A 19,685-nucleotide genomic window follows, 5' to 3' on the forward strand; every position below is an offset into this window, starting at 1 on the left:
CTCCTCTTCCATGCCGAGGCCGAGAGCACATCTCTGGGGTCTCAGGTCATGCCAGGTGCCTGGTGCACTCGGAGCACAGGAAGACCCTGCACCTGGCAGCACTCAGCACGCTGCTCCGCAAGTCACACCCCAGGCGTGGGACAGGAACAGCAGAGCGCAGGAAACTGCAAGGCAGGGGCTCGGGAGGCTGCAGTCTAGGGTTTGCAACAGCGTTCCCTGTAAGCTGAGTGTTTGGGCAGCTGCCCCGGCAAGAGTCAGGGGCCTCCCAGCTGATTAGCAGAGAACCCACAGAAAGCAGCCTGTGCGTCTATGGGTGGTGCACGTCAGCACCTGCCTGGGGGGGCACGTAACAAAATTTATTCCGCCCACAAATGTTAAAGATGCGAGGGAACGGTGGTTTGCAATGGTGCTCTCCACCCCTCCAGCAGCAGCAGCCCTTGTCGCACCCACTGACAATGCCACAGCATGACAAGCTCAGCACAGTCCTCTCACCATGGCAAAGGAGCCAAGAGCAGCACTGGGAGGACGTGACCCAGAGTAGCCAGCCAGCACGATAGGGGATGTGGACAAGCCCTGGGCTGGCACTTCATAGCTGGATCGGCGCAGGATCCTGGGAGACAGAGCAGCCCAGAACCTGCAGCAGAGATTCAGGGTCCTACTATGGCAACACCACCCTGGTGTGAACTGGAGACCAGGCAGCTCAAGCGGGGCCAAGGTGTACGTCCCAGTGGTACTGGATCCAGGATCCTCACCAGCCTGCGGGTATGAATCAGCAGGAGCCCCACGAAGGCAGCTTGGTAGCAGCTTGGGACCCAGCAGGAGCCTCACACAGGGCGCAGGACAGGAGGACCAGCAGTCTCATGGTGGCCCGGACCCTAGAGCAGTAAGAAGGCAGCGCCAGCTAGCTTCAGAGCAGGACTCAGGGCAGCGCAGGCTAGAGCAGGACTCAGCAGGCTGGGATCCAGTGGTAATCTCAGTGCAGCAGGAGAAGGCATTTCACAGCTGTACAGGACTGGGACTTCAGGTCGTCGTCCTAGTGGTGCGCACCTCATGGTCGGGCAGCGAGTCGAGTGGAGATCTGACCGTACCCGGGGCAGGGACTACGTGCCGCTGTCCTATGCAGGCCCAGGGGACCAGGCTGTCAAACGCACAGCTCCGATTTCAGGGTACCCCTCTTCGGCCTGGACTCCCCCGTTGCTTGAATCCCACCCAGCCAGCTTGGCCTTCAGACACCCAGTGCCGTCAGGGAGCCCGAGCTGCTGATCTTCTTGAATCGGTTGGCAGCACACACCCCAATAAAGTTTTTCTGTTAGGGAAACAAGAGGGAAGGTGTTCCCAATTCGAAGGCCTTGCTTAGGGAGTGGCGGAGGGCAAACCTGAGCAAGTGTCGGACAACGCAGCCTAGGAGGGAAGACTGATGGAACTGGGGTTGTTTGGTCTGGGAAGGAAACAACCGAGGGGATATGGTGCCGGCTTCCAAGTATCGAAGTCGGTATTGCGAGGAGGAGGGAGAAACATTATTCTCCTTCGTTGTGGAGGCTAGGACAAGGGAAAATCGGCGTGAATTACAGCGGGGGAGGTTTAGGTCGGACACTAAGAAAAACTCCCTGTCAGGATGGCTAAAGCCTGGACTAAATTGCCCAGGCAGGTGGCGGAATGGCCATGGTGGGAGATCTGGAAGAGCGGGTTAGACTGAGCCATGGAGGGTCTGTGGTGTTTGGCTCTGGACTTCATGACCCTTCCAGGCTCCTACGGCCGTGGGGAGTGGAGACACTGCTGTCCCTAACCCTCCCAGCCCGGCCGCCGCAGGCCCCTGGGAAGTGGCAGGCGGCTGCGGTTCTCCAAGCCCCAGGCCCACTGGGGATCCCTTTTCGGGCCTTGGGGGATGCACTGATCTCTTGCCAATGGCCACAGAGCTGCTTCTCTTGCCCACGTGCCCAGCTGAGCAGTGCCTCTCCCAGCTGCTGCCCCCTGTGCTCAGACACCTGGGAAGTTTTAGAGACCCCCTCCGCCCGCCCACCCTGCAGGGGCCTGGGTAAGAGCCACCCCTTCCTGGCAGCGCGAGGGGGCTCCGCACACCCACCAGCCCAGCTGGAGCAGCCGCCAGCGCCTGGGCAAACAGTCTCCCACCCTCCCAGCCAGGCCCCTTGCCCACTCCAGTGGCCAACCTCCTGCCTCACCCCCAGGCCCCTCCCTGAACATTCCCCCCACCCTGAGCCTCAGGGGCCCCACAGAAACGAATCGTCCCCAGAACAGCTCATCCAGCCCTGTGCCCGGCCTGGCCCCAGCTCAGCCAGGAGGGAGCCAGGCAGAAGCGAGAGAAGGGGGGTGATGGCAGTGAAGCTCAGCCCCCCCCCCACCCCAGAGGCAACCAAACAGCCCAGACCCAGCCAGGGGCGAGGCTGCAGGCAAAGGGAGCCCCAGCCCCCCGCTGTCGCTCCCTGCAGACATCAGTTGCTCCTGTGACCACGCCTGGAGCAGCCCTGGGCTGGGGGCCCTGGAGATCTCCTGTCCCCGGGGGCCGTGGGGGGTTCACATGCCAGGTCTCCCCGGGCCTGGGGGAGGGAGCGGCTGGGCGGGCAGGGACATTGTAGCGGGGATCCATGTGTGCCGGGCCCAGCAGGGCACTTCTCCCGTGCCCACGGGGGCTGCTGGCCTCAGGGTCCCAGGGGCTACCACCCACTCTCAGGCTCCCTCAGCACCTCAAAGTCAGGGGCCGGGGGAGAGACAGGCAGCAGCTGCCCAGGCCTGGGAGAACAGCCACACCCCTTCGAGCTCGCCCCCCACTGCCCCAAGCCCTGGTCAGCCGTGGGGCCCAGAGGAGCTGCCCTGTCCCACCCCAGCCCCAGGACTCCTCACACGTCCAGCGCTCCCTCCCCCCCTTGCCCCCACCCCCCCGGGCTGGCGACAGCTCCCCATTGTGCCCAGCAGTCCAGGGGAGCCTCCTTCCTACCTTCCAGCGCCGCCGCATGACATACTTCCGCAGCAGGACCTGGGATTTCAGGCGCCGGTTGCAGCGCTGGGCCTTCTCAGCCAGGTCGTTCAGCCAGGGGTGCTGGAGGCACTTGGCTGCACTCATCCGGGCGCTGCAGCGGGAGAGGAACAAGGGCACAAGGGCATGGGCCCATCCCTGCACGGGCCTGCAGGCTGCTACTGGCCGCCCTCGGGTACCTCCTCCAGGCAGGCAGTCTCCCGTGACCCGGAGCCCGCAGGGCCGGGCACCACAGCCTGATTTCGCCTCCCTTACTGCCTTGGAAAGGGTCCCAGTCCCCTCACCTTCCCCAGGGCCGGGATCTGGCTGAGCAGCCAGTGCTCCATGGACCCCGCCGTTCCCAAGGTGCAAGGGGAGGCTGGCTGGGTCTTCAGCCGACATGGGAAGCTGGGATCCACATTGTCCCTCTTGGGGCTCCCTGGCTGTGCCCCCAGTGAGCTCGGCACGGCTGACCGGAGCGTGCAGCCCGCGCAGGAGCGCCGGGAGAGGGCTCAGGGCTGCCACTGGCAAGAAGGGTCCCTTGCCGCCAGGGTGAGATGCTGCACCAGGCTGGCGTCAGCCCTTTGTGTACAGCCCCAGCGGGCCTGGCCCGATCCACGTGCTCCAGGCCAGCTTTGCCGGGAGTCAAACCTCTTCTCCTTGATGATCAGGTTTGAGACGAAGTCCTTGGCTTCGTCCGAGATGCCCTCAAAGGCTTCCTCGTCGAAGTACCAGTTGGCTGCCAAGACATTGTTCAGGGTTTCGGCGTCATTGTCTCCCAAGAAAGGAGAAAGGCCACTGAGCCTGGGGAGAGAGGAGGGAGGGAGCCGTCAGGGTCCCCAGCTGTGCTCGGAGCTCCTCAGGGAAGGAGGAGATGCAGCCCCCATTTCCCAGAAGGTTCCCGGTGCCTTTGGCACAAACCCACTGGCTACCTCCAGGTGCACAAGGTGGGGAAGCAGGCGGGCAGCGCTCTTAGAAAGGAACCGGCGTGTGCCCAGCTGGCATCTCGCTGCCTTCCCAGCTGGCTCGGGGGGGAGGTGAGCCATTCCCTCTCCACTGATGTTCCAGCCACCCAGCTCCGAGCAGGGTCAGCCCTGAAGGCTGGTGCCCGCTATCTGCAGAGCCTGGACGGGGTAGGCCTGCCTCATTTTACAGATGGAGAAACTGAGGCCTGGAGGGTCAGAGACCAGCCCACGGTCACCCTCAGGCTCCAGGACAGAGCTGGGACAACCCCAGGAGTTCTCATGCCAGCCCTTGGCTCTAAGCTGCCTAATGGTCTGCTCCTGCGCAGGGCCACCGCCAGCCCAGCCCGTGTCTAGAGACGAAGCCCAGTGAGGGTCTCACCCTACCAGCACCCTCCTGCCCGCTGGCCGGGCCCACACTCACAGCATGTAGGTGATCACGCCCAGGCTCCACATGTCAGTCGAATAGGAGACCTGGTCGTAGTTCACCACCTCCGGGGACAGGAACTCTGGCGTCCCAAAGTTCACCTTCAGCTTCTCCCGGGGGTTGTACCTGTGGGCGGAGGAGCCGGGCCAGTGAGGGCTCCTGCGGCCATCTGCATTCACTGTCACTGCCTGCCCATCACCCTGGCTCTGCGCTGCTCCAACATCCTGGCATGGCCCCAGCCGGGGCCACAACCCAGCCAGTGAGAGCAGCCCCAAAGCTGGGCACAGCTGACTCCACACAGCTGCCACCGAGCCCAGGCCAGATGGCAGATTCCACCTTCCCATGCTGGGATTCCTGCCTGCACCTCACCAGGGCCAGGCGCAGGGCTGGGGCAGCTGGTGCCCTGTGCCCAGCTCCAGGGGCACGGGAAGGGAGATCAGCAGGCGCGAGCCAGGCCGCGCAGGGCGGGGGGTTACCTTCGCGCCAGCCCAAAGTCGATGATCTTCACCATGTGGCCCGTGGAGGTGACACACAGGATGTTCTCGGGCTGCAGAGATGAAGTTCTGGAGGTTTGAGCCCAGCTCATGGCTACACACCTGCCCACCCCAGCCCAAGGAGCAGTTCGGGGCCACCCACGGAGGAACTGGAGACACTCCACTGGGACAAGCCCGCTGGAGGGTGGGACAGTTTCCCTGTCCCTGGGCAGCATCAGGGCTGTAGCCTCTGGCAGCCGAGTCTCAGCTCACGTACCGGGGGAGTCCTTGCGCCTCAGTCGAACGGGGGGCAGGTTACCATCCTCGCCCAGAGCGCCTGTGAAGCGCTGAGGTGAGGTACCAGCCGGCCCAGGCAGAGGTCAATCCCAGCTCTTCCCAAGAGCTCCGCTGTGTTACTCGTTCTGCCCGCCAGTGTCTCCAGACCACCTCTCTTCACTGGACAGAGCCTGCCAGGGCCGAGGCACCAGCCCACGGATGGGTTGCAGGTTGGAGGCGCTGCTGCGGTTACCCTGCGTGACGCTGCTCTAGACACCCCCAGACCGGGCACGGCGACCTGCGCACAGACCCCCCTGAGCCCTGCTCCCATCCCACCTGCCCTCGAATAGTGCTGAACCCAGAACGGCCCCGGATCTGAAGGGAGCCCAAGATGCCACCTTCATACAACCCAGGGAGCTGGCCCGAGCTGCTCCGCCAAGCCAGGCACCAGCCTCGCCAGCCCGCGGGATGGTACTACGGGCGAGGGCAGGGGGGAATTGCCCCCTGGGGCCAGTGCAGCCCCCAACACTCAGGAGACGGCCCCCTGGAACTGGAGAAGGAAGTCCCAGCTTCTGGAGGCCTCTCCCATCCCTTGCTGGGCTCGGCACAGGCTCCCTGCTGGCAGCACAAAGCCCTAAGGGCGGCCCTCAGCCCAGCGTTTGGCCTGCGGGATTGCTCTCCCCCCAGCCGCCGGCCTGGGAGCTGTGGACTCGCCGCACCCCCGCTGGCAGCACCTTGAGGTCCAAGTGCAGGATGCGCATCTGGTGCATGAAGGTGATCCCATCGCAGATCTGCCGCACGAACACCATGCAGTCCACTTCTGTCAGGTGGTAATCCTCATCAACGATGCGTTCAAAGAGCTCCCCGCCCTCCACGCTGCACAGACCAGCCGCGGTGTCAGCCGGCTGGACGCCCCCCTGCCCAGCACAGACGCCCCCTCCATAAGTCCAGGGCACCGTCCAGCAGCCAGGGCCAGGGAGAGGCAGGCTGGGTAACTGAGCAGGCCCTGGCCCAGGTTGGGGGGCAGAGGAACCAGGCAGTTCAGGTGCTGGGTGCCCACAGAGCCGAGAGATGGGGAATGCCCCAAGGAGACCCCAGGGGAGGGAGGGCAGAGGGAAGCTGGAGGCTGTGGCAGCCCACCCCCCGGCCGGGCTCCAGCAGGTTGGTGGCGAGGCCGCCCTAGCTGAGAGCAGGGAGGGCAGTGAAGTTGCCTGGGTTTCAGGGATCCGTCCCGTCCCGATGGGTCCCCGGGGACTGGAACGTAGGCAGAGCCAAGCAGTGCCTGGGCTGGGAACTCCCTAGCCAGGGCAGGGGCAGCGGGAGGCAGCACCTTGATGGGCTTGGTGCTGCATGGTGACCCCTAGCGGGGGACAGAGCGCCCAAGCAGCTCTCTGAGCAAGATGGCGCAGGAGGCCTGAGCGAACAAGCGTGGCCCCATAAGGCTGCTCCTGTGCCGCACCCCCAGCCCCACCCAGGGGGCTACTCACAACTCCATGAAGAGGATGATTTCCCGCGGTGTCTCAATGGCTTCGTAGAGCTGGACCAGGTTCCTGTGGTTCAGCTGGTTCATCACCTCGATTTCAACCAGGGCCATCTCCTGCGGGGGATACGTGGCGTCACCGCACAGGGTGCCGGCAGCACTGGGGGTCCAGCACACCGAGCTCCCTCCCAGGCCTGGCAAGGTGACGCTGCCAGCGGCTGGCCAATGCTTGGGCACCTGTGGTTCACGCGCACCCCCCAAACTGGGGCACATGGTGCCGCCCCAGGTGCCCAGGCCAACCCACGGCGATGCGGGACCCAGCCAGCCGCACGGGCCCAGCCAGATTCTGAGCTCACCTTGTCCTTTGAGCTCTGTTTCCGAATGATTTTGGCTGCAAGTTTGAGCCCCGTCTCCCTCTCCGTGCACGTGCGAACTTCACCAAACTTCCCCCTAGGGCAAAGGAAGCCGACAGCAGAGACTGTGAGCTCCACTCCCTGCCCTGAGAGGTGAGCTGGATGGAGCCTGTGGCTTTTGCAGCAAGGGGCCAAACTCAGCAGGGGTGTAAGCGGTTACACTGCCCCTTCGCAGCCCTGGCTGGAGAAAGGAGCAGGTGAGGGCGGGTTACCAGTTCTCAGGGTCACTGACCAGCCAGAGGCGCTGAAGAGATCCCTGGTTTCTTGGCGTTCTCGGCGAGCGAGGGACTGGAGGTCCTCCGAGCTGAAGAACTTGGCCTTGTCCCATTCCTTCATCCCAGAGGTACCCAATGACCATGAGCACCTCTGCTCCGGCAGGAGCATGCTCAGGTCTTGCTACAAACCAACCCAGCTCCCCCGGATGGCAGGGCAGGGCACTGGGCAGGCTGGGGCACACAGGGCACTGGGCAGGCTGGGATGAAAGGGGCACACAGGTCCTGGCAGCACACAGGCAGATGCTCAGGGGGAACAGAGGGGCAGGGCCCACTGTGCTGAGTGGGGCTGAATCCTCCACTGGACACCGGATCTCTCCAGTTTGCCCAGCGTGGGGCACCTTGTCCCTGGCAGGTGCCAAGTGCCTGATGCACACCAGCTCCCCACCGGCGCCTTCTGCCAGCAGGGTTACTGTGCGACCCAAGAACACCCCTCCCTCCTGCTGGGCTTCCGGAGACGCCAGGCCTGGAGGCGCAGAGCTGCCGCCTGGCTGGGAGTCAGGCCAGCCCTGCAGAAGGGGCTGGTGCAGCCCTGTTCTCCTGCGCCACCAGCGGGCTTCCGTGGGGCACCCCACGCAGATGACGCAAGCGGCTGAGCAGCCCTGATTCATCCCCTGGCTTGACCCAGCCCTTCACCTGCAAGGGGCATTTGCCTTGCGCACGTCACCTGCCCCAGGGAGTGGGAGTCCCCAGGCGGCGGAGAGGAGACCAGCCAGGTACTGCGCTGGCGGGAGCCCTCCCTGAGACCGCCAGCCCGGGCCCCGTTCGGGGAGACCAGGCAGCGGGGACTGAACGGGGAGCGCAAGAGGGAAAAGCGTCTACGTGTTCAGCCCACTGAGCAGGATGCGCCCGTGGGATTTGTAAGGGTGTTTGGAAACCAGCCCTCCCGCCCCCCCCACGTTGTTTTACAAACGTTCTTCTTGGGTCAAAGATGCCAACTCAGAACAAACCATTTCAGTCGGGGCACAGGACAGTGTGTGGGGGTGCAGGAGGGTGTGGGGGGGGCGCAGGAGAACGTGGGGGGCACAGGACAGTGTGTGGGGTGCAGGATGACGTGTGGGGGAGCACAGGACAGCCTGGGGGACTGTCCACCAGTGGGGCTTCCCCTCCCCATTGCTAAAGGGAACGAAAGTTTCCAGCCACACGTTGGCTGGGCCCAGCTGGCCCCACCGCCCTGCCCACAGCCCTGGCTCTTACCCCCCCAGCATCTCCTTGGCGTTGATGCTGAACCTGCTGTTCACGGTGCCGGATCTGAGGGCGACGATGCGATGGGCGAAGGGAGCCGGGGGCGGAGGAATATCATCTGCGGAGACAAGACACTTGGGAGCACCCAGCAGCTTCCGTCTTCCCAGCCACTCTCTGGTGCGGCTGGGACACCCCCAGGAACCAGCCCCCACACGCCAGGGGAACCAGAGCGGCTCTCACTTGTGGGCAGAGGCTGGCACCTAGTGGCAAGACGCTGGTACAGCCTGTGGCTGGCACCCTGGCCCTTCACAGGGACTCTTACACGCAGCCAAGGACGCCGCTGGCCGCCCGGGTGGCCCACGGACAGCAGGGGGTGCCCGAGCCCATCAGCTGCCCCAGTTTACTTCCAGAACTGTGTTAGACACCACCGGGTCCCACTGGGTCCTCACAGCCCCACTGACTGCCAAGCCGTCCTGAAGCCACTGCCTGCATGCCCCTCCAGCCCATATGCCCCCCCTCAGCCCACATGCCCCCCCACTGCCTGCACCCCCCCACTGCCCGCATGCCCCCCAGACCACGTCTCCCCCCACTGCCCGCACGCACCCCCAGCCCACATGCCCCCCCACTGCCCGCACGCCCCCCCAGCCCACACATCCCCCCCACTGCCCGCATGCCCACATGCCCCCCCACTGCCCGCATACGCCCCCAGCCCGCACACACCCCCCAGCCCACATGCCCCCCACACTGCTGGCACAGCCCCCCCCAACTGCTGCCCCCCCACTACCTGCCACAGCCAGCACATCTCCCCCGGGCTGCTGCACCCCCCATGGCCCCCCCACAGCCCACAAGGCCCCCCATGGTCCCCCTACAGCCAGTACATCCCCCCCAGGCTGCCGCACCCCCCACAGACTCCCCCTGGGCTCCCCCACCCCCTACAAACTCCCCCCGAGCTCCCCCCACATGGCCCACACATCCCCTGGGTCCACTGCACACCCCACATCTCCCCAAAGCACTGCCCAGCCCCCTGCCACTCCCACGCTGCACTACACACCCCTCCCCACCAGAGAATAGCCCTGTGCCCCCGGCCCTAGAGCCCCACGGCCCAGCCCTGCTTTCCCCATCTGCACAGGCTGCGCTGCCACCTCCCGCCCAGTGACCCCCCCGTGCCCCCGGCACTGCCAGCCACACGGGCTTCGCCAACGCAGGGGCGCAGGGATCTCAGCGACACACCCCAGGCGCTCCCACGTGCCTGCCCAGGGAGGAGCGCTCTGGGCCCCACACCCCAGGCACAAGCCGAGCACCGAGAACGTGCCAGGCACAGAGCGGGCCCGAGGTTTCCCATCACAGAAGCCTGGGGACAGGGCAGCCCCATTTAAAGGGAACCAGCCCCGGCACCCGCTGCGCCTGGGTGGAGAGCGCCTGCAGGTCGTACCCAGTATCTGGAAAGGGTCCTCTTTCCCGAAGTTGGGCGTCAGGTAGGGGCTTGGCGGGGCCTCCGCTACCTCCTCTGCCAAAGGTGGCTGCTCCCCAGGCACCAGGCCTGTTTCTCCCCCATTTCCGGGGCTGGCCAAGGCCAGGTGAGGCGGCTCCCCGGCTCTGGGCTCTGCAGGGGTCTCATTGGAAGCCGGGGGGGGTTGCCCCAGCAAGCTGGGGGGCTCTGCCAGCACCATGTTCCCACTGCTGCCAGCCGGGCAGGGCCCCTCGCTTGGGGTGGGCTTCTCCAGGCAGCTCTGCTCTGGGGCAGCATCCAAAGCCGGGCCAGACACCTCCTCTGCGGTGGGCTCTGCCGGCTCCACGCTGGCTCCTGGGGCAGGTGTTCCTGCGCCCTGCGTGCTGGTCTCTGTGCACGCCGCCGGGGCCTCTTCAGCAGCTGTCTGCACCGCCCCAGGTGGCTCCTCTGCTCTAGGAGCAAGACAGAGTGTGAGCTCGGCCGGCCTGCTCCACTGACCCCTCTCGTGAGGGCCCCAGGCCCAGTCTGCCCCTCACCGCACGTAAGAACCCCCCGGAAAGGGCCTGTGCACCTGCAGATGGGGAGCCCCCGGGAGGGGATCTCTTCCTGGAGCTGGGTCCTGCCGGGGAAGTTCCGTGCCCAGGGGCCCAGCGGCTCCAGGGGCCCGGGGGAAGAAGGGCCAGGGAGGCTGGGCTCTTGCACCACCAGACCTGAGGCTCTCCAGGGCGGACGTCCTGGTGCAATCACGGCAGGTCAGGCGCACATGGGGCGCAGAGGCAGGTCCAAGAGGGGCCCCCAGCTTTTGGAGATAAGGCAGGGGTTTCCCACTCCCCCAAGCCAGCAGGCCCAGCCTCCCGGGGGAGCAGAGAGATTACCTCTGGCTGCTCTCAGGGCAGCTCTGGCTGGGCTGGGGAACTGGCAGCTCCTGCAGAGAGGCCGTAGGTTCCCTCTGGTCTTCTGTCCCCTCCGTGGCCACTGCTTCCTTCTCACCAGCCTTCGTCCCCTCCCCGGCCATGGGGACGCCCTCCTCTCCAGGCTCTGCCGTTCCCTCTTCACTCCCAGACAGCGGCGAGGGTGCTGGGCCAGGCTGCCCTGGGCAGCTGTCTGTTCCTCCGGGAGCCGTGCCCTCCCCCACACTGCTGCAAGGCCCGGAGCCCTGGCCCATCAGTGCCCCCTCCAAAGGAGCCGTGGCCGGGATTGGCTGCCCAGAAGGGCCCTCCGAACCCTGGGGCATCTCTGCAGGCTTGGGCAAGGCCTCTGCGTGAGAAGGAAGTCAATAGCTCCCTGGAGGGATCTGAGCCCCCAGGGAGGAAACTCACAGGCCCAGATCCCAAGTCTCGGTGGCCCTCCCTACAGCCCCAAGCCCCAGCACCTGGGCAGAAGGGCAGCTTGAGCCTGAGAGCTGCCTGGAGACCAGGGAGTCCCCCACTGCTCCAAAGCCACAAGCCTATGGAAGACAGGACGAGCCTCCCCACAGAGCTCGGGGAATTCAGAGGGCCCCTGCAGCCTGGTTCCACTCAGTGCCCCTTGCAAGGACTCTGCTCGGAAGCCCCCATTGGCTATGCAGCGCCGCAGGCAGGCTGCTCCCAGGCTGAGCAGGGAGCCCGGCAGTAGCATGCAGACCTCCCATGGGGGTGCCCAGACCCACCCAAGGGCCATTGCAGGGGGGAAGCCAATCTCCTCCCACACCAGCAGCAGCTGGGGCAGGCGCTGCTGTGAGGTCTGAACAGGCCACCCTGGCAGGAGCCAAGTGCCGCCTTCGGGTCGCGCTGATACTGGGCACAGGAAGCCGCAGCCGGCGACATCCTGCCAAGGGGCGCAGGCAGCACCTGTCGTGGCAGCTCTCCCACGAGAAACCAAGGCCGCCCGCCCAGCCCAGCCTGCAGGACTCACCCGGTTCCACGCTCTGCGGCGCCGGCTCAGGGCTCCCTGCGGCTGCAGCCATCAGGAACGTGAGTCCTAGTGCTCCCTTGCCATGGCCGGGGCAGCGGGGCGGGAACGTCACCTGATAAATGCCACCAGGGCGCCCCTGCAACACAACCCCTGCTCAGCTCAGGCTGTCCCAGCCCAGGAATCCAAACAGCCGCCGAGCAGAGGCCGGCTGCTATTGCTGTGCTAGCGGCTGAGAGCACGTCCAGCTGGGAAAGGCTCCCACAGGAGACGGGGCGCAGGCAATGCCTTTACACCCAGGGTGACGGCTGCAGCCAGCTTGCCCTTCCTTCCTGGGAGGGCCAGACCTCCACTGGCGGGCCGGGGCGTGGGACTGCCCCGAGACAACTCCGGTGCCATCCAGTGAGAAGCGGAGGGGGGCAGGCGGAGCCAGGCCAGCCCTTCTCCGGAGCTGGTCTGCCCCAATCAGAGCCCCTGGGGAAGGGGAGGAGGGGGCCTCTTACCTGGGCTCCCCGCGGCGGCGGGTGGTCAGACTCGGCGTAAGGGCAGCATGGGAGCTGTGCTAGCGCCAGGACGGAGCCAGCCCCTTCTATACTGAGGGCCAGAGCCGGATTAGCGTGGGGAGAGCCGTATCCTTTACACCCGTCCGAGACCTCTCCGCGTCGCCTTTCAAGCCACCTGTCGCTGCTGGAGCGCGTTCAAAGGACGCTCCACTCTCCTCGCTGGCGCTCCTGCTCGGAGGAGACGGGAATTCAAACAAACAGAGACCAGATGACGGAGCCACCCCTCCCGAGCGCTGCGCCTGCCGCCCACCACCGCCGGTGGGGCCCCCAGCCCCACCTCAGTTACCGAAGGGGCGAGGGAGGGCGGTGGAGCCTGAGCGCCAAAGCCAGCCAAGCGCAGACCCCCCCGCAGGGCCCTTGGTGAGCACGTTACAGGCACGTGCCTGAAGGGCTGGGAAACGCCAGGCTCACCCCTCTTGCCCTGAGCTGCCCCTTGGGACGGGATGTCGCACAACCAGCGAGCCGGTTCTAAGACACCTGGAGAGCCCACCGCGGCCCACACACGAGCCCCCGTGAACGGGAACTGGCCTGGCTGGACCAGCTGTCCAACCTGCTGCAGCTCTGCTGCCCTCCAACAGGCCAGGGACCCGGACTGCTAAGCAACCTGCTCACCTGGGAGAGCCCAATGAAGGAGCAACTGCTCCAGGCCTCAGCCCAGGGGCTGGGCCACCCAGAACAGAACAGTGCAGGGAGCACCACACTAAGCTGTAGTCACAAGCATGCGTTTTGCAAGAGCCGCCTTCACCTGCGGCTGCCTTACGGGCAGCCCCACCTCTCCCTTCTCCTCTTCCAGAAGGCTTGAGCCTCCCTTCAGCAAAGACCCAGAGCTTCCCAGCCCCGTGCGCAGTAGCAGCTGATTGCTGAGCGGAGCTATGCGCCTTGCCGTGTAACTGGAGGTTCGTGTCCAGCCCTTGCTCCTAGCACTAGGCTAGTGTTATTGGCTGAGCAGTGCAGTATTAACGACTCATTGCTGATTGCAAGCCCCCGGCTCCAAGACTGCTAGGCCAGCAAGTGCAGGGTGAAGACGGGCTGAGTCATGTCTGCTTCTCCCACCCCTTAAAACCAGGGCAGAGCAGAGCAGAGCAGAGGCTCTGACTTTGACCCTACACAGCGAAGAGAAGAGCTGTGGTTGGGTGAAGCAGATGGGGAGCAGAATCTAGTGGTTACAACTTTAGCCCACAAGTCAGAGCCTGAGCGTCTGTTGGCCGCCCTGACAGACTCGCTGTGCCACCTCGGGCCACTCACTTTGTGCGTCAGTTTCCCTGTCTGCACAATGGAGGGGGCAGGGTTCCCTTACCTGCCCTGCCAGGGCATGGCTATGTCCCACCTGTACCTGGAGATAGCTGGTGGGAAGGTGCAGAGCTGCTACTGGGACAGGTTGGCACATGCTCTTTGGGTAACTCAGAAGGCAGGAGGCCAGAGTGCTCTGGGCAGAAGCCTGGTAGCTCACTTTGCTGGAATTGTACCTTCCCACTCAGTGGTTTCAAGGCTGGCCAGGTTCCCAGCAGAGGCTGAGCGGCAGAGCTCTGGGATTGCTCCTGGCTTCCCCATCTGCTGTCCTCTGCCTGCTGCCCAGCCCCGGCCTTCCTCCAATAGGTCTCTGTCCGACTGCTGCACCTTGGCATTGGAAAGCTTTGCATCATCCTTGCTGAGGCTCCCCAGCATCTCCCTCGCAGCCCCGCAAAAGCGCGGGAGACTCCAGCCGTAACGGTACTGCCCACTGCCTGCTTCTGAGCCCACACCAGTGGTGCAAGCCTCTGGAACCTCTCAGCCAGCGCACGCAGCTTCCAGTGCAGCCACACAGCCCCCGGGGGATGGAACGAACCGGCTGTTCAGTGGTGCGCAGGACTGACGGCAGGAAGAGGTGGATTCAGAAGAAGCTGCAGGAGGTGGTGTAAACTGGCACTGCCTGAGCTGTAACAGGCTCCAGGGAAATACCTCCCTCCCCGCAAACAGCCTCCCCCGACCCATTGCAGTCCCTCCTCGGAGCACAGCGGTGCCACCAACTCGTTGGCGACTCCCTCGCCAGAGCCAGCCCGCAGCATGCACCAGGCTAGAGGGGAGATGCCAAGGCAGGTATGGTCCACCACTTAGATCGGCTGTGCTGAAAGGGGACAGGGCAGCTGGTAGAGCCAGGGTAGTGCGTCCTGTCAGCACTCCTCCGACGCTCTGGGCTTCCAGTTACCTCCCGAGGCTTAACCCACCAGACCCCATGCAATACCAGCACAGCCTTGAGCGTGGGGTCTTAAGTGAGTCCCTCAGAGGCCTGCCATAGTCCACTACAGCCTCCTCTTGGGCTGGCCTCGGAGGAAGAGAGTGAGGCTGGCCCACTAGTTAAGGGCTGCCCCAGAACAAGAGACCTGGGTTCAATTCCTGGCTGAGCCATCTAGGCCCAGGGAACTGATGGGCAAAGCAGCAGCTCTGCAAAAAAGGACTGGGGATTACAGCAGCTGAGAGGCTAGAGATGAGCCAGCCCTGTGCCCTTGTAGCCAAGAAGGCTGATGGTATATTGGGGTGCATTAGGAGGAGCAGTGGCAGCAGCTTGTGGGAAGTGATTATTCCCCTCTGTTCAGCCTGGGTGAGGGGCCCCTGTACAGAAAGGCCCAGACACTGGAAGGCTTAATGTTGGGTAGGGGGATGGGCTTGGGAGAAGTGAACAAGGTGGGTGGGGAAGAGGCAGGGGGGTTAAGCAGGCCCATCTCACCCTGACAAGCCCTACACCTGGCCCCTCCACTCCCAGGCACCCATGTCACTGAGCACCAGCAAGCTGCACCTGGACCCCCACCTACCCCCCAGCCTCACCACAGTCCTGTTGCACCTACACCCAGAAGCCTCCCCCTCATGAGCCTCTGTGCATCCAGATCTCCCACTGACACCCAGACTGCCCCACACCTGGGTCCTCCCCTACACCACTAGGGTCATGCTGGGCTGAGCCTGCCCAGGCACAGAGGGGCAGAACCAGCCCTTGTGCTGTGTCTGGACTAGCTGCAGCCTCATTGCTGAGTTCCCGTACCAGCCTGGTCTCTCCACCTCACTGCTAGAAACATGAAGATCTGTTGTTTTCTGAATGGCCCTGCTGTCAGACCTCCACGATGACAGAGGACTCCTCAGTTGAGGCTTGATCTCAAGGGGAGCTTTTCCATAGATATCTGTTAAAAAAAGCAGAAAAAGAACTTAATCTTGTCCCTCATTTTCTTCATTGGAAAACAGGATGCCGGGAATACTCGCCGGCCTTGCAGGAGCTTGTGTAATGCATTGCTTTGGGGTGGTGCTTTGCAGCCAGCAGCTGGAATGAGCAGAGAAATCCAATTCTGCAAAAATGGTTTTTTACAAGTCCAAAACCTTTCTGGCTTCGTTCCTGCAGCAGGTACTGCCAGGGCTAACCGGAGAGCTTCTGTTGGGGCTCTGTGAGATGACTCCTGTGATGTAGTAGGGAATGGGGAGGGGGAAGCTAACAGAGGGTATGAGAATAATCCAGGCGACCAGGTGACACCTCTGGACTGCAGACAAAGGGGGAGGTGGAGCCTGAGGGGTTTGAATTGGAACTGGGAGCTGGGGAGCAGTGAGTCTGGGCTGGGAGAGAGAGACAAAGGAGGGGACAAGAACCTGGCTTGGGGGGGCCCCTCAGGGCCTCCTCTCCCCAACATGGATTGGAATGACTGGCTCTACCTTCTGTATTGACTCCTTGGCAGGAGGCTGTGCCCTGTTGGCTAATAACCCGCTGTTCTCCTGCTGAGTGCGAGTCACTCTTGCCTGCAGATGGGGTGCAGAGCTTGGGGACCCCCGAACCCCACAACAATTCCACCGCCCATGGTGTCAGAAGAAGTGTGGCAGGGAGAGCAGAGCCCTACCTGGCCTCCCCGTCATCTTTTTTCAGAGAGCTAGCCCAGTGTTTCCCAACTTTATTTGGCCACAAAACCCTTTTACTCAAGAGAATTTTGCGGAGCTCCATTCCCAGGCTCTATGCTGTTCGGTGCCCAAACCTGTTCCCCAGCTCCAGGCTTTTCCTGCTCAGCCCTCGTATCTGGCCCCCCACCCCCAAGCTTTAGCCCCCACCCTACAAAGCCGCTCTGCCATCCCTAGGATTAACCCACCTCAGCCCCAAACTGACCCCCGGGAGGGACTAACCCATCCATGGCGCTGGCTGGGGAAGCTTGTGCTGGGCAGCCCCATGGAGGTGTTCCACTGGCGGGAGCGAGCCGAGCCATGCCCGCAGGCAGGGTGTGGCCCCTCAGGTAACAAGGCAAGCGTGAGGCTCTCTGGCTCCCTGCCCTGCCACTGCTGAAACACTAGAACTAAATTCAGTTGGTTTAACGGCCAGATCCAGGGGAGTTCTACTGCTTCAGTGGCTGGAGGGCAGGGAGCCACAGAGACATTTTCTCACAGAGCCCTTTGGGAAACATTGAGCTAGTCAATGACACAGGAAGGCAGGCAGACAGCCTTATGCCACGTGCATGCTGCAGGGAGCACTGGATCATTTGTGGCACCAAGGCCAGCTGAGTAGCACCAGGCCAAGGCAGTAAACGGATGGGGGATGGATCCGACGCAGCAGCCTGGGCAAGAAGGTTTTTCACTTGTTCAAGTGCTGTGGTGGGCAGGTCAGGGCAGCGAGCCTGCAGGGACAGGAGCGTGGAAGAGAAAGTTAGTGGCAGGGAAGCTCTTGGTAGGATCAGGTTCAATGCTCTTCAGTCTCAGTTCCGTCAGTAGAGGAGAGATGACATTCGCCCGGGGAGAGCAGGCCTGGAGATTTGGTTCGTTCACTCTTGGGGCGATTGGGTTTCCGCCTCGGTTCTGTAGCTGAATGGTGCTGTTGTTGGTAAAGCAGCAGTCAGAGCCTGTCTTTTACTGCCCTTGGCAATTATTCATTGTCCAAGGGGCTTACTGTGATTGAAACATCAAACACACCAAGGGCCCAGTTTGTGTGTGTGACACGAAAATGAGGTGGCACCTTTCGCAGGCTGATTTTAATCATTTTAACTCTCCCGCGGCAAATGCCAGCTGAATGCGAGACCTGACACCTTGTTTTACTGTGTGCCGAAAGAACAGATTTCTCAGAGAGGTCACCATGTTAGGCTGTATCTTCCCAATACAAACCAGCAGGCCTGGAGCATTTTAAAGACGAACAAAATAACGTATTGGGTGATGAGCTTTCATGGAACAGACCCACTTCTTCAGACCTCGTCTATGGCAAGGTCTGCTTCCAGAGCTGAAGAAGTGGCTCTGCCCCACAAAAGCTCGTCCCCCAATATATTATTTAAAGTGCAACATCACCGCTGGCTTCTTTGTAGAGATTTCTCCATTAGCTTTAACTGGGGCTGGCAGTATGTGTTCCCAAGGATCAATGAGATGGGTTTGGGGTGTGTGCAAGCTGCCTGCATGTCAGAGTATACAAGAACTTGAGACGGACGCGTCTTATTCCCACCTTTAGTGCTTTTAATTAGCTGCCTTCTGCACGTCTGGCCCATGATACAACCCACCTTCCCTGTGTCAAGAAAATGCAGAAAATAGGAGGGCTTTATAATTTGCTTGGGTTCAGGGAATGGGGTGGAAGGAGACAAGCACACAGTGAGTGGGGATGGGGAAGGGAGACAGAGGGAAGTGGGGTGGAGCCTCAGTATGGCAGGGGAACTACAGCTTCTCTGCTTGAAGCATCACCCGCTGCTCATGGTGGCAGTATGCGGAGCTAAGCTGGGCCTGCGAATACCAACAAGACCAGCGCTGAGCTGGAGCCACCTGCCACAGAAACCCTCCACCAGGAGCGGCCGTATGTGGAGCGGGACAGAGAGAAGTATCTGCAAGTCAGACCAATGGCAGCGAGAGCAGCTGAGCTGGGACTGGGAGCGGACAGGCGCTTGGGACAGGCAGACCCATGAGTGCGGACTTGCCCCAGCAAGGGACAGCAGTTTCACTCGGCACCTGGGACTGCAACATTTTGATAGGCCCCCACGCTGCCTGGCACAAGCCTGCCGTGGAGGAAGGGCCAACTGGCACCAGCTCCCATCTGGGAGCATCCAAGAGGACTAGACTTGGTGCATGGGGTGCCAGGGCATCGGTGTGAGGCCCTGAATCCCTCAGGTCACACCAGCCTCACCTGCACTGAAGCAGTCTTTACCAGCACTGGCCCCTTAGCTGTTTTAGGAAGCTGAGCTGAAGCGTAGGAGTGACACTGAGCCAGGCCCCCATCCATACGTAGTGTTTGTGAATGAAAAGGCATTGAAGTCTTTTAAAAACTATATCCTTGGCAGGGCTGGTGTGCCTCTTGATTGCTTATTTTCTTAAAAAAAACACACAAAAGCCACCAGCTGCTTTGTGCGTGGCTAAAGCACAGCTGCAATCAGAGCACTGGCTTGTGCGAGTGTCAGTTTTGTGATGAAAGTCACAAATAAGCACTTCAGGAAATGGTAGTGAAGTGAAAAGTACATTATTTTCTTTCAAAATGACTTGGGTAAAAGTCAAAGCATCACAAAAATAAATGACCTAAGCACAAATACAGAGAGGACGGTAAGTATTTCTACTTAGGTACTTTCCATCTCTGCGACCTCACACGAATACTGCAGCCTAGGAACAGAGGACAAGGAACTGTTCTGTATCTGCATGTTCCTGTAGTCACCACTGTTGTGATGCACTAATTTCTTTCAGTGGAAGCTGCTTTATAGGCTCACAATCCCACAGTTCCCAGATGGACTCCGCTTCCTGTGTGCTGGCTCTTGGACCCCACCCTCCTTAACTTGCAGCCTAGCAGCACACGGAGAACGGGCTGGAAATTAAGGACTGCAAGGGAGAGGGCTTGCTGGTGATGAGTGTCTCCGCTGGAGCAGTGGGAGCCCTATTGGTGAGGTCATTTCAGAATGACCTAGGTGAATGCTGCTGGGGCAGGGGACAATGACTCAGTGTCGAGCTTCTGACATCCCCTGAGGGTAGATAAAAGGCAGGAGGTAGATGTCTCTGCCAAAGCAACTGGAGCATTTACATCTAAGACATCATTAAGCTTAAAAGCTAACAGTGAATGATCTGTGCAGATAGTTCACATCTTTAGCTACATTGTCAAACAGGTTGAGTGTGCATCATTCGCCTAACCAGGTTAAGAACTAAAGCACAGATCCTTAACAGGTATTTATGCACCTAACCTCTACAGTCACCTACGTGTGAGGATCTGGACCAACATCCTTTATTGCAAAAGCCAGGGTTGTTGGGGAAGAGAAGAGAAGCTACAGAAGACAGATCTGTTCTTGTTTAACAGCTTCATTGAAAAGCTCCTGAATGGACAGCTCTCTTATAGGGTTACTAGAGGTGGTTATTCAATTATACATGAGAGACAAACTT

At 61.9% G+C, this 19,685-nt stretch overlaps 1 protein-coding gene across 1 annotated transcript; it reads right to left on the reverse strand.

Annotated features, from left to right (window-relative positions):
- Positions 1-306: 306 nt before the first annotated feature.
- MYLK2 (myosin light chain kinase 2) lies at positions 307-15,511 on the reverse strand. The gene is made up of 14 exons (XM_075011653.1): positions 15,376-15,511; positions 12,303-12,530; positions 11,803-11,938; positions 10,785-11,166; positions 9,892-10,361; positions 8,472-8,577; positions 6,946-7,039; positions 6,597-6,706; positions 5,844-5,985; positions 4,837-4,907; positions 4,358-4,486; positions 3,623-3,775; positions 2,954-3,086; positions 307-1,306 (listed from the first exon to the last, which is right to left on the reverse strand). The coding sequence occupies exons 3-14, from the start codon at positions 11,852-11,854 to the stop codon at positions 1,226-1,228; spliced, it is 1,923 nt and encodes a 640-aa protein (XP_074867754.1). The 5' UTR covers positions 11,855-11,938; positions 12,303-12,530; positions 15,376-15,511; the 3' UTR covers positions 307-1,225.
- Positions 15,512-19,685: the final 4,174 nt, after the last annotated feature.

Source organism: Carettochelys insculpta, chromosome 17 (assembly GCF_033958435.1).
Source record: "Carettochelys insculpta isolate YL-2023 chromosome 17, ASM3395843v1, whole genome shotgun sequence".
Taxonomy (NCBI): Eukaryota; Metazoa; Chordata; order Testudines; family Carettochelyidae; genus Carettochelys; species Carettochelys insculpta.

Coding starts and splice junctions, on each gene's coding strand:
- MYLK2 (XM_075011653.1), bottom strand. CDS start 11,854: ATGGCTGCAGCCGCAGGGAGCCCTGAGCCGGCGCCGCAGAGCGTGGAA. Junction 11,167..11,802: donor GCCGCAGAGCGTGGAACCGG/GTGAGTCCTGCA, acceptor CTTCTCACGCAG/AGGCCTTGCCCAAGCCTGCA. Junction 1,307..2,953: donor TCATGCGGCGGCGCTGGAAG/GTAGGAAGGAGG, acceptor TTTCCCTAACAG/AAAAACTTTATTGGGGTGTG.